This window comes from Sclerotinia sclerotiorum, genomic scaffold (genome assembly GCF_000146945.2).
Source record: "Sclerotinia sclerotiorum 1980 UF-70 scaffold_28 genomic scaffold, whole genome shotgun sequence".
NCBI lineage: Eukaryota > Fungi > Ascomycota > Leotiomycetes > Helotiales > Sclerotiniaceae > Sclerotinia > Sclerotinia sclerotiorum.
Window position 1 is genome coordinate 37,822 of NW_001820808.1, and position 12,020 is coordinate 49,841.

Sequence of the window (12,020 nt, forward strand, 5' to 3'; positions counted from 1 at the left end):
TGTACATTCCCAATAGAGTATCAGTCCAACAGCTCACTCAGTAGCTTATCTAGGAAATTTTCAAGGTATGACAATAGGAGACAGGACCGATTGATAACTGTGTTAATGTACTACCTTAACACCAACGCCAATTACCAGACAGTCACAGATGGTCCATTCCTTTCGCTAGTTTTGTCTTATATTGTTTCTAGTAGCATAGCAGACCTCATCCGAGTACGTGGGACTTAATTTAAACCCACTTCTAGGCCATTTGTTCCTTGGATTTCTGTCTCTCGCTTGCTCCTTTAATCAAAGTGCTAAGGTCACCCACTGGGATTTGGAATGGAAAGTCTAACGCCGCCAGCATGATAGCAAAAAAGATCCACCAACCCGCCATTGATGTCACAAAAAGAGTCGCACCAGCCGCAATTTGCAATCTGCCTGCCAACGCCAATTTACCTGCATCCGTATTGCCGACGCCATTTGCAATGTGCCAATATTTTGCCGACAAAAGTGCAAAGGCGACAACCAATGTAAAGAAGATTATTACAAAAACAACATTTGTGCGTAAAGAACAGACGAGATACATGAGACAAAGTACACCCATAAAAATAAGAAAGAATGCGAAAGAGGCGTTGAACCCAACAGTTTGGAGACCATCAGCTGCAGTACCGCCGGGAGGAGCGTAAAGACCATATGCGCCATAGAAAGGCTGTAGTGTGGAAGCAAATGTAAGCCAGAAGGCACCGAAGGAGATGAATACCACAAAGGGAAAAGTGTTGCCTAGAATAAACTCGAGAAAGCCGCCAACAATCATAAGGAGTCCACCAAAGAAGTAATAGGAGCCACTAAGGATGGGTAAGTTGAGATAACAAAGTAGGATCAGTAAGATAAACAAGACACCTACATTCCAGCCGCACCATTACCACCTGCTCCACGCCAGCCCATAAGATCACATGATAATGGTGAGAGGGAGATTAAAAACCCAAGTAATGCGCTACATACTCCGTTAGGCTGGTGACTTCAAAGCATAGTAGATGGACATACACTGGAGTAGGGTTTCCAAAGGTTTTCCTTAAATCACCTTTCACGGTGTTTTGTGGAGAAAGATAGATCTTTTCGAACAATTCTGGACTGATACTGATACTACCAGCTGTCCTGATCCTTTTCAATGCGTCATCTGAACCCATTGAAATATCATTCATATGATACGGATTGCTGCCGTCTCCATAGTGATTGCTAGTGTGCGAAAAATCCTTTTCCAGTGGAACACCATTTGAATTTGCCTGGCGGTTCAACTCGGTTGCCATAATGAAAGTGTTTTATGATAAAAGAAGAGTGTTGATTGAAAAATTAATAGTAAAATGACACTGACAAATGCAAGCAAAGATAATGAGACTGTATAAAAGTAATTGTGAATATGGGGAGTCGAGTATTATGTACATATTACAACCTGTACTAATAACCTTATGTTTTCTCGGCACTTGTCGAAGGCTTCACATTCGCCCCCATAACCTTTAATTCTGAAGATCAGCGTACAGAAGGGCTCACACCTAAAAGTTCTCGTAGACTTTGGGAGAAGATGTCCAGATCCAGACTAGTGGGTGAACACTAAAGTCCTTGGGGGTGTCGAGTGAACGGCAAGATTGGAAAGGAACTTCTTGAGCTAAGATATTATTGGTGTAGAGTATTTACGATAGGAGCGCTGAGATCCGTATTAGCATAGCAAACCACTTACATGGCGTATCTAAATAAGAATATACAATTCGGAAATTTGTATCAAACATCTGATTGCTACCTACTCTGTCTTTGTGAGGCGGGCTTGATTTTCCATCAGAGACTGATGCGATAATAATGAAAGAATTGTGCTCCTTGTTGAAATCATTTTCATACGAAGGAGGTATGGTATGTGCAAAGTTGTCCCGGTTGCGCTTGTATATGCTGGGTTATACGTAGTAAATAAGCTTTCCGGTCAAGTGGAAGCACAGACATACGGTACCAGATAAAATTGTGCAGCTGATACTAGAAGCCAAGAATGCGGGGAAGATACGCGGACCTTAAACCAACTTTGAGTTACCCGAAAATGTGGGTGGTTTGCCACTGGCCGCGGGGAAGGCGCAGTGGAATACAAAGCTGCAAGGAAATGGGTATTGACTGACACCGGATACCAATTCCTGGAGGTTAAACCATTAAGGTGGCAACAGTTGATACAAGGCTCCTCGATGTTTCTTCTAAACATTGTGATTTGGCTGAAAAGAATGCTCCGCAAGAGCTAATGTCATGACCTCAAGCCCTCTGGTGATTTTTGCAGTGTTTCCAGACTCCTTTACAACTGTCGAACTTTCAAATGTTGTACTTATACCATACTGGGAATGGACAGTGGAGCAACTTCAAACCAAGACTTTTACCACATCAAGGTCTTAACTTTTTCTTAACTTTCTCTTAATTTGCTTCGATTGGGAATCGTAGAATGCCGTGCAGTTCGCAAAAGCCACGCGATCATTTCTGCACTATATCCCTAGACTAAGGAATTTCCCCCAAAAGCCAGCAGTGGAAAGCTAATATCCCTAGGTTGTACCTTAATATACTGGGAATGGCTAGCTAGTAGTGCAAAATCTTTATGTATGGAAGGGACAAAATTTGGCTTCAAAGACATCTCTCTGGTGGCGTGGATTCTTTGCATTCACTCTCACTCGTAAGATAGTAGGGGCTAGCCGCCGCCTCCATTGATACTTCTGATTGTGCTACAACCTTCGATAGGAGTAGCAATCGAGCGTGTATAAATGAGTCGGTCATTAGAGATAAGAGTATGTACGACAAACAGCTGGGCTTGTCACGCGTGAGATGTGTTATGTACGCTATTGTGATTGACATTAGCCATTGAATCCAGGTTCAAGATCTCGGACGTGATTGCCCCTACGCCGTATCTGGTGTGATATGACAGATGAAGGGAAAGATTTGATCCGGCTTAAGAGATTGGAGTATCTATCTTGCCTCGGAGAAAGTTGGTCTCGTTCTCAGAAGTCTGAAGTTGAAGGGTTTGTCATGCGTAAAGATTATAGTTTTAAAAGTCGTGCGGAATTGAAACCGAGAAGGTTAAATCTGCCGTCTGCTAGGTTAATGCCACTCTAGCATTCTAATTTGGAATGGTCTCGTGATCAGAACAAAGGGCGGATCGTTTTTATATCACTCAATTGGGAATCACTCAATACATTCTGCAAAACTGCCTTGAAAACCGAAAATTGATACACAAGAGATAACTCATGGAGATTTCGACCTGAATGATCGTATCATCACGTGATAATGTGTCCGCTGGCTCGATGACATCTTATCGCCACAGAACGAATTTACGTACGAGCGATTCTAAATATGTGAATACTTTCATACCGATCCTTCAGGATACATTTTGATTTCAAAATACAATATACTCGAAGTGTCATAAAGTATGTACCCTGGAGATGCTAAAAGATCGTTTCAAGATCGTATTGGAGACGTCCTTCTGGTCAATTTACGTCTAGCCAAGCCAAAGAAAGCCTTAGGGCGCGTTCGGATCGATTTTTTTCACATTTGATCACATTTGGGCTAATATATTAGGCCCAATATGGTCGAATCAAATATAATATTTCACCCAATATATATTGAGTCAAATATCTATGTTTATTGAATGTAATATTGAGTTCAATAAAAATATTAGGTCAAATATATATTTGATTAAATATTCGAACTTTTTCCTATATGGTGATCAATAATAGCTTTTAGGGGTTGTTGAACAAAATATTTGAAAAATCTTTATTTTTATAATTATCCCTTTGTTACTTTTTCGAATGTTTTCTAAATATATTAGTTTTTACTCAACTATATTCAAATATTTTATTGAGTTTAATATTTCTAATATTTTTGAAAATCAATCCGAACGGACCCGTAGAATTGGCCAAGATGGTAGCCGAAGTACATATATCTGCCAAGAATAGCAACCGACAGGAAATATAACACCGTTTAAATGCTTCCATGCCTCTCCCTCCTAGAAGTCATTTCACCTTTTCCTTCTGAAATCAGCTGTCAGACTTTCATTAATCTTTCCTAAGTTTGGAACTCCTTCTTCCTCTCTTTACCCAGCCTACAGTTATTCCTTTTCTACCCACTTAATCTCATATCAAACTGCCAGATCAACCGCACCACACAGGTTTCATCACCTAATATACCAAGTCGTTCCCTACAAAACTCATCATCTCTATGCCAAACAAGGCAACGCTGTTGAATTCACAGATTCGGGGTTTTTGCCAGCAGCTATCAATGTTATTTTTTCTCTCTTTTTCTGAAGCCCACTTTCAGACCAAAAAATAAATGAATCTTCGAGTGTTTTCTAGCAAAAAAGTGTTGAACATCAATAATTCCTCCGGCATTCATGATATCCGGTGGTATTTTTGCTTCAATATCGATCAAAAGTAGCACTAACTCGTCAATGCATATAGTAAGATATCTGTAATGATTTATTTTAATCCCAACTTCGATATCATCCACATCAGTCTAGTTTTCTTTGATTTCTTCCTCCAAACATATGCAACCACGCAAACGCCGAAGGAGATAGGAAATTTTTGCTGTTAATACTGATGCAATGGTATTCATATGGGCAGTAATAAGAACACCATCTGCAACAATCATTGTTTGTTTGTCGAAAGTGTTTCCAGCCTCTTAATCCTGTGCTGCAAGAAGTGTAGAAAATAGATCTGAGATGGATAGATCAGTTCCTCGTTTCATGTGCCAACCTGTTTGGAATTTACTGAGGGTAGAAAACTTCTCAGCACCATGAATAAAGTATGAGGCGATCAATTTCAAAAACCCAGATTTCTCAATGGTACGCATGTATCCTAGCGATTTTTTGAGACTATGCTAACATCTGATTCTGCTTAACTTAGGTTAATATAGAGATACTTTACAGTGTTCATCGGAGCACCTAACTCAGACACAAGGACTGTCATATGGCGATGCATCATGATTTTCCTTATCGTTCAGCATCCTCAAATCACGACTGAATGATATACCGCTCATAATAACTGCTTGCAAATATGTCAAAGCTTATGATGTATTGAATTGTTGTGTCCATTCACCCACGGATGTTTTCCGGCGTCGCTTTCTTGAAGATAATCTGAAAATCGCTGAGTGATTCGACACATACGACGCATCCCGGCCAAAGCTGTAAATCCACAAGCGGTAGAAGTACTATGAACTCCTTGACCATGTGGAAATTCTTGGTAATCAAGATATGGTTTTGAAAAATCAGTGGCATACGGCGTAAAGGTTAGACTCGAGCTCCTGCGTGTCCACCGCAGAACCATAGATATCTTGACGAGCGCTTTGTCTACTAGAAGATAATCGATTGATCCATCTTGTACAATAGATCCCAAGTATATTCTTAGTGATAATCCTCAGTACGCACCATCTATCTACTGAGTCCCGATATTTACCAGCTTCCCGGCTCTAGAACCTGTCCTACCTACAACGACTTTAAGAACGAAAGATACATCTAAGCAGCGCCACATACATCTTAATATAACAAGTCATTCTAAACGAAATGCAAGCGCTGATTGATTCGTATCATTACCGTGGAAAATTACCGGATCAAATCTGCGCTGCATATCCATGAAGTGAATTTACATCTCAAAACAGTAGAAACCTTCAAGAAGGCATAACAATATTGAATATTTCAGCTTAGATAGTTGATTTATTATTTCTCAGCCCTCTGGAAAACCTGATGGGTTTGAGGATTAAATACAAAAAGAAAACGAATAATTTGACCACTCAACATTCACCAAGTCTTTCCTTCCTTATTACCCACGATACTCCTTCAGGAAAATCTAAAACTAATCTCAAGTTTAACCATGGGTTCCACCAGCCACTTGTCGACTCTCTCCCCATTTTAGCGGGCTATAAGTCCTCTTTCATGTGTCCGCCTTTATGTCCCTAGACCCTGAGCTCGAACCCCTTACGTACAATCGAGTCAGCATCCGTATGCATAGCTTTTTCATATCGATAACAGCCGACCCAAAGTCTATTGATGGAGGTGTACTGATACATGATACACAAACCCGGTTCATTGATTTCACCAGTTCGCCTTACAATTTCTTGGCCGTTAAATAGAAATTCTGTCGTCCGAAAGGTGAAAAGTTTAATGAAATATTCTCCGATCAGGACCTCCATCTCCCTAGCGTACATTCCGGGAAATTCCCATGTTTTTCACTTGTCATCAAGGAAGGGGTTTATTTCAAAGTGAATTAGGGTTATGGAGCCGATATATTATAGTACGTCACTAGCTGTAACAAATTGATATTTCTCGCCGAACACTATCCTTCTTCAGTTCATAGTTTAGGAGGTCATGGGACATTGGAGTTGAGTGTATGTGTCAGGGTAAACTGACCTCATATGGTTTTGTGCTTTATACTGGCTGGTACAGCAAGTTTCTATATGTAGTCACTGATATTGTATGTAGGAACAGCTATAATGTTTCTCTGGTACCAATGAAAGATTATGGGATCATCAGCCGGCCACTCGACTCTATGATTGATCTCTATACAAGAATATGACGATATATTCGAAATCATGACCCAGCGCAACATGACTCACTAAAGGATACGAATATACGAATAACTTCCCTTTCTAGACACGCCGAACGCATAACGCTGGGTGGGGCAAGGGCACAGAACGAATGAATCGGACATCCGAAAGTACCGTAATTAGCGAACTCAAAATCACAGCTGAGAATTTCGACAGACTGCGGTGAACATGTATATCATCATTAGAATTTTGTTGATTGAGACATTGGAGTCTTAGCGCATCCACTTGTGCAGACTTTATGAGAAACAAGGAGAACAAGACGCCAAGGTTTCGAATTGTCTAGACCGTGTTCATAACGTTAAGGTCTGAAAAACTGTTTGTCGTTCATGCTAACCTGATACTTCAGGTAAAGTTTTAACCTATCAAATACGCTCAACAGTTGAATGAAATCTAAAAATATAAAACAAGTTCCACTTCTCAAACATGTTTAGAAAGCAAGCATCTTGCGTCGAGACATTGGATCCTGGACATTTTGAACGCCTTAAAAATTGTCGTACGAACCATGTGATAAAGTATCACGTGCTTCAACCATACACACGCTTGTCTGCTTGTATAAATCCTGAAAGTGACGCACAACAGAGGAGGATAAGAAGAGTCGTAAGTAGCCACTGGGCTGTAAGATGACGATCATCAATTTTTAGCCCCCATGCGCCAAGACGCAGCAACCTCGCGCGAGCAGTCCAAAAGGGGGAACATGTGTATCATCAGGTACCCATTTTGGAAAATGGATATCATGCAAATTGAAAATGGATTGGATGAATCGCTTGTATTAACCCAACAGAGATAAGGGAGGTAAAGAGCCTCCTCCTCTTCTGCATAAAGTGATACGGAAGACAGCACTATCTCGCCTCGGGCGATTCACCTGGGGGAGGAGACTTGCATTTCGTTCGCGGAGTGCTGATACACTCCGTGAATTAGTGGGCATTAGATCGACGTATGTCATGACCCCTAAACTTCAGCTCGGGGGTCGTAAATTATTGCTTATCTTCTAACTTCCAAGCTTCTTGAATCTGGAAAGACTGGTAGGGACGGAGCAATGTTGAATGGAAGTGAGAAGTAAGAATCGACAAAGTTCAAATAAACATAACGGAACACTGCCCCGTAGCCAAGAAGATGCCTAGTGCTGACATGACACCCTGTCTGTTCTTTCGTTTTCGCTTGTTATACGCGAATTCAGGTCTCGCTCCGTTGCTCACTCGTCCCGCAAATCTCCCCCACTTATCCGGGAATAATGCCTTATAAGGATTTAACAAAAGTAAATGTTTTGATGTTTTGATGTTTATGTCAAATTAAAAGAAGGAAGCAAAATTAAAATGAAAAATGAAAAAAGTAAGTGATTACTAATAACATAAGATCTAACCTTCAAAACGACACCTGAGTGATTCGAACACTCGCTCCCGAAGGAAATGCCTGACTCTGTGTGGAACAGTAGCAGGGCATCGCGTTAACCACTCCGCCAAAGTGCCAATCATGTGATGTCGGAGCTTTTTATCAAATATATACCAATGATTAGAGGCGAAGATCACAGACAATAAGGCTAGACGAGTTTATTTGTTTTGAAGTTGAAGGAATGATTACCAAAGAAGGTTTACTCCCCGGAGGATTTCTGAGGATATTTAGAGTCTCAGGAGTGTGCGGTTGACTTTCGCCGAATATATCCCACTGCTCAACTCATACCGCCGGTTCTGCTCATATTGGCTGTGTTCATATTCCACACAATCGAAAAGTCGCTATTCAGGTATTTTGCTACAATTAATAAGCTAGCCTACTAAAATTTCACCCCAATATCCATGGTGCCGAAAGATTTTTCTACTTTGCCCTTGCCGAAACTTTACCGGACCCCCATCATCGATATCAATGCCCCTACAAACTGATAACAGTGAGCATTTAATCCTTTGATACTATCCCATCTATCACATCTTTGTCTCCCGCCATCGATTCTTCCGCGGAGATTGAATGCAGCAACTGCGTTTGACTATGCCATATGGTATTTGTCTTCATGAGGTCGTGGTCTCGTTCGACGGAAGCACTTGGGTTAATAAATCCGTGTTCTTTCATTGCATAGGTAATAACAGCAAACTTATCCACCTAAGCAGCAATGTGGGTAGGCAGCATCTCTACCCCGCAGTTGCTTAACATTGAAGGGCCCTTTGGCCTTATTGCTCTAACACAGCAAGCTACCCGCGTCGATTCACATCTCTCATTCAAACATTGTGGCCGGTTTAAGGGCCTGAAATAAGGTTCTAAAGGTACAAGATTGTAAGCCCTTCACCAGCGTTGGACTTCGCTCAACGGAGTCAACGGAGGATAAAATTCTCTTGGTTAGCAGCCCATTTGTGTTTGAATAAGCGCCAGCAATATATGGATTCTTTTTCGGATCCTTGGAACATAAAAATCAAAGTGCCAACACAGACCATCGGGTATTTACCGTGGACCCCGTTAGTGCTCATCCTAAAAGGCATGACTCCAAAAATTACTAGCTATAGCCACATACCCATGTTGCCAATGCATCATCCAGAAAGTGCCTGGCCGCAGTCCATTTATTTCGGTCGTCATCTAGATGGATAGATGGGGTTAATTTCTACATGACAGTCAAAAGGTGTCAAAATCCATGTGTTACGAAGATCACAGCCGGAAAAGTCAGCACAAAATTTGTTGGTTCTTATGAAAAAAAAACGCAAGATCCATCTGTGCTTCATTCATAGTTCTAACGTCGGAAAAATTGGCAACAACCAAAGCCAAAAGCTAAGATACCAATATCTATTTTTATGCTTGAGCTTGAGATTAAGGTTGGACTAAGACTTCGGGACAGATACCTTGATCGGGCAATCATTCATAGCAGGTAACCAAACTCGTTCGAGGCTATCTAAAGGTGATCTTCTGGAACATATCCCCGCTGTTATGATCATAGTGGGCCTATGTAGGACCTAGAATTCCTCCGTTTTGAGTACCATATTCATGTTCTGGAGCCTGCTAAACGTGAATGCATCCACTAATCCAAGGTTAAGGATGGTGGCTCAGGCGAAGATGCGCGTCAGTAGGATTATGATATGATTTTACCTGGTGTTTTACTTGCCGATAAGGTTTAATCTCTATGGGGTAGACAGCTGCGTTCCGGACGTTTAAATCATCCCTGTCTAATGAAGTCTAAATTTTGTACCTTTTCCCTGGTTCCGACTGGACATAAGAACTATATTGATAACTAACACACTTCTTCAAATATGATCGATATACTACGGAAGTACACCACTCGACATTCATATCTCTCGAACTTCCTGCTAGGCCTCGACCACCCAGATCTGCAACCTGCTTTCAGCCAAGATCACATACATCGAAGATGTCACTCAGTCCTCCAGGAACTGCACATACTCTAGGCTCTAATGGCATCAGACGATATCGGAGGACAACAGCCTGTACGACATGTCGTGGTAGAAGAGTAAGTATTTAATGCTCAACCACGGTCATACATTGTGCTAATTTGACAATTCTAGGTGAAGTGCAGCCGTGAGAGGCCGTCTTGCAAACAGTGTAGGAAAGGAGGACGATCCTGTAAATATTTGAACAGTGAAATACCAGAATTCGAGTTCATTGAGGTGAATGTGCCGAGGATTTCGGCTGCTAAAACACCATCACCTGATGTATTGAACCCAATCATCAAGAGAAAATTCGAAATCAAACTACAAGGAACTAATCTGCCAGTGCGTGGAGTGACTCAAATACCGTCGTCTCATTCCCCCAAAAGGACTCCCATAAATGACATCGATACTATTTTCAATCGACCCACAAGAAGTATAGGCCTTACTCTTAAGGAATTGGGCGACGATTTTATCTCCTATTTTCGGACTCAAGTCCCGGCACGGGAAGTTTGCGACCATTTTTTGGACATTTTTCTCGGAATACAATCTGCAGTGCCTATATGCCATATCGACACTGTCATAGATGACTACACCAACTTCTGGACCAATATTTCGTCTGACACTCCCGTCGAATCTGCACTACTCATATTGGCTGTTTTATATTGTGGGGCTGCCAATTCTACCATAAACATTTCACAGTCGAGGACATTACACGATCTATACGAGCAGCTGTTGAACATAGTTACTCTTCCAACATACCAGATACACCGAAGATCACCGGCCATTAAGCTCCTGCAAGCGTACCTTCTTGTGAATACATTTCAAGCACGCACGTTATCCTCACCATTCGGATATGGATTTTTGTCTCCTGCAATTCGAATCGCCCATTCATTATATCTCCATTCTGAGGAGCCATGCCATAGTTTTGAAGTTCAAAACGAAGTTGAGAAGAGAATTTGGTGGCACTTGTTGTTTTTAGATCTCCAATCAACGATCGCGACAGGTGCACGTTCATTAATACCCAGGAATGGGTACACAGCCAGTATTTCTTTACCTATAGACAAAAACGTCGGCCATGCCCCAAACCAGAGTCGGAATTTGTCAATGATGGTTGCCTTTCAAGGTCAGTGTCGGTGGGTACATCGTATGCGCAACTGGATTAGAAAGATGCCAAATCAAGAAGATTTGATTCACTTTGTCAAAACGATGGAGAATCATCGAGATATATTGCCAGAAGGAGACGCAGAAGCCCTAGGATTACGTGCATATCTGAATTTGTTGATTGATGAAATATATTGCCTGCTGGGCTTGAACTTCTGTGAAGCGAGACAATTGCAGGACACTAGGTGGCGCCAAAACATTGTCCGGTTTGTTATTATCGAAATTGCTTTCCCTTGTATCGTCACTAACATATTTAACCCAGAGCTGCATGTTTATTTCTTCAAAACTACCTCTATCTATCCAATGAATCTGGTGAAGCACAATCTGGATGGATTATCCCTGGCCTTATACAACCTCACCACGCTATTTTCATCCTTCTGATGTATCTCGGCTCTTGCGCTTCCTCAGACGCTGATGCTAAATTATCAAGATCACTCGTGGACAAATTCTTTAATACTCAAATATTGGCCCGCGGATTCGCTGTCGGCCACGCCAGTTCCGGGTCATCAAAGTTTACTCACTCTAGCTCTGCTCCTCCTATATCTCACGGATCATATGGTCACCCTCGCCAAGATGTGCTTGTTCTACTGTATAGGAAAATCCAAGCTAAATCTAGCCCGATCGCATCAATATCAACAACTTCTCGCCTCTCCTCTCCGAGCATAGGAGTTCTACCACAGCCGGAAAATCTGGTTTCCCGAGGATTGAACAACAACTTAGTATCCACTGAGAAACCTGCAAATAGGAGCGAAGGAAGTAAATGGATGGAATTGGTTACAGGGAAGGACGTGGAGGACTTTGCTATGGACAAAAAATTGGATGATATCATGAGAGGCGGAGAAAATGTTTGGGATAAATGGGAAAAATTGATAGAGACGGTTTTCAAGTGCTGAAGACCGCTGAATTATGGGG

At 41.6% G+C, this 12,020-nt stretch overlaps 7 protein-coding genes and 1 non-coding gene across 8 annotated transcripts; 3 read left to right on the top strand and 5 right to left on the bottom strand.

Annotated features, from left to right (window-relative positions):
• Window positions 1-241: 241 nt before the first annotated feature.
• Window positions 242-1,289, bottom strand: SS1G_13899 (hypothetical protein; the record flags this gene model as incomplete). Its single annotated transcript, XM_001584989.1, has 3 exons — window positions 242-827; window positions 887-976; window positions 1,027-1,289. The coding sequence occupies 3 exons, from the start codon at window positions 1,287-1,289 to the stop codon at window positions 242-244; spliced, it is 939 nt and encodes a 312-aa protein (XP_001585039.1).
• Window positions 1,290-1,576: 287 nt separating this feature from the next.
• On the bottom strand, window positions 1,577-2,218 carry SS1G_13900 (predicted protein; the record flags this gene model as incomplete). Its single annotated transcript, XM_001584990.1, has 4 exons — window positions 1,577-1,645; window positions 1,718-1,726; window positions 1,782-1,920; window positions 1,974-2,218. 4 exons carry the CDS (start codon window positions 2,216-2,218, stop codon window positions 1,577-1,579), a joined length of 462 nt encoding a protein of 153 aa, XP_001585040.1.
• A 2,865-nt stretch (window positions 2,219-5,083) lies between these two features.
• Window positions 5,084-5,218, bottom strand: SS1G_13901 (predicted protein; the record flags this gene model as incomplete). Its single annotated transcript, XM_001584991.1, has 1 exon — window positions 5,084-5,218. One exon carries the CDS (start codon window positions 5,216-5,218, stop codon window positions 5,084-5,086), a length of 135 nt encoding a protein of 44 aa, XP_001585041.1.
• Window positions 5,219-7,014: 1,796 nt separating this feature from the next.
• On the top strand, window positions 7,015-7,833 carry SS1G_13902 (predicted protein; the record flags this gene model as incomplete). Its single annotated transcript, XM_001584992.1, has 3 exons — window positions 7,015-7,188; window positions 7,510-7,525; window positions 7,697-7,833. The coding sequence occupies 3 exons, from the start codon at window positions 7,015-7,017 to the stop codon at window positions 7,831-7,833; spliced, it is 327 nt and encodes a 108-aa protein (XP_001585042.1).
• A 126-nt stretch (window positions 7,834-7,959) lies between these two features.
• On the bottom strand, window positions 7,960-8,057 carry SS1G_14667. Its single transcript has one exon. It is a non-coding gene; the product is annotated as a tRNA-Ser (tRNA).
• A 421-nt stretch (window positions 8,058-8,478) lies between these two features.
• SS1G_13903 (predicted protein) lies at window positions 8,479-9,089 on the bottom strand (the record flags this gene model as incomplete). The annotated part of the gene is made up of 2 exons (XM_001584993.1): window positions 8,479-8,642; window positions 9,086-9,089. 2 exons carry the CDS (start codon window positions 9,087-9,089, stop codon window positions 8,479-8,481), a joined length of 168 nt encoding a protein of 55 aa, XP_001585043.1.
• An 882-nt stretch (window positions 9,090-9,971) lies between these two features.
• SS1G_13904 (predicted protein) lies at window positions 9,972-10,152 on the top strand (the record flags this gene model as incomplete). The annotated part of the gene is made up of 2 exons (XM_001584994.1): window positions 9,972-10,027; window positions 10,089-10,152. The coding sequence occupies 2 exons, from the start codon at window positions 9,972-9,974 to the stop codon at window positions 10,150-10,152; spliced, it is 120 nt and encodes a 39-aa protein (XP_001585044.1).
• A 902-nt stretch (window positions 10,153-11,054) lies between these two features.
• On the top strand, window positions 11,055-12,001 carry SS1G_13905 (predicted protein; the record flags this gene model as incomplete). The annotated part of the gene is made up of 3 exons (XM_001584995.1): window positions 11,055-11,080; window positions 11,371-11,697; window positions 11,854-12,001. The coding sequence occupies 3 exons, from the start codon at window positions 11,055-11,057 to the stop codon at window positions 11,999-12,001; spliced, it is 501 nt and encodes a 166-aa protein (XP_001585045.1).
• Window positions 12,002-12,020: the final 19 nt, after the last annotated feature.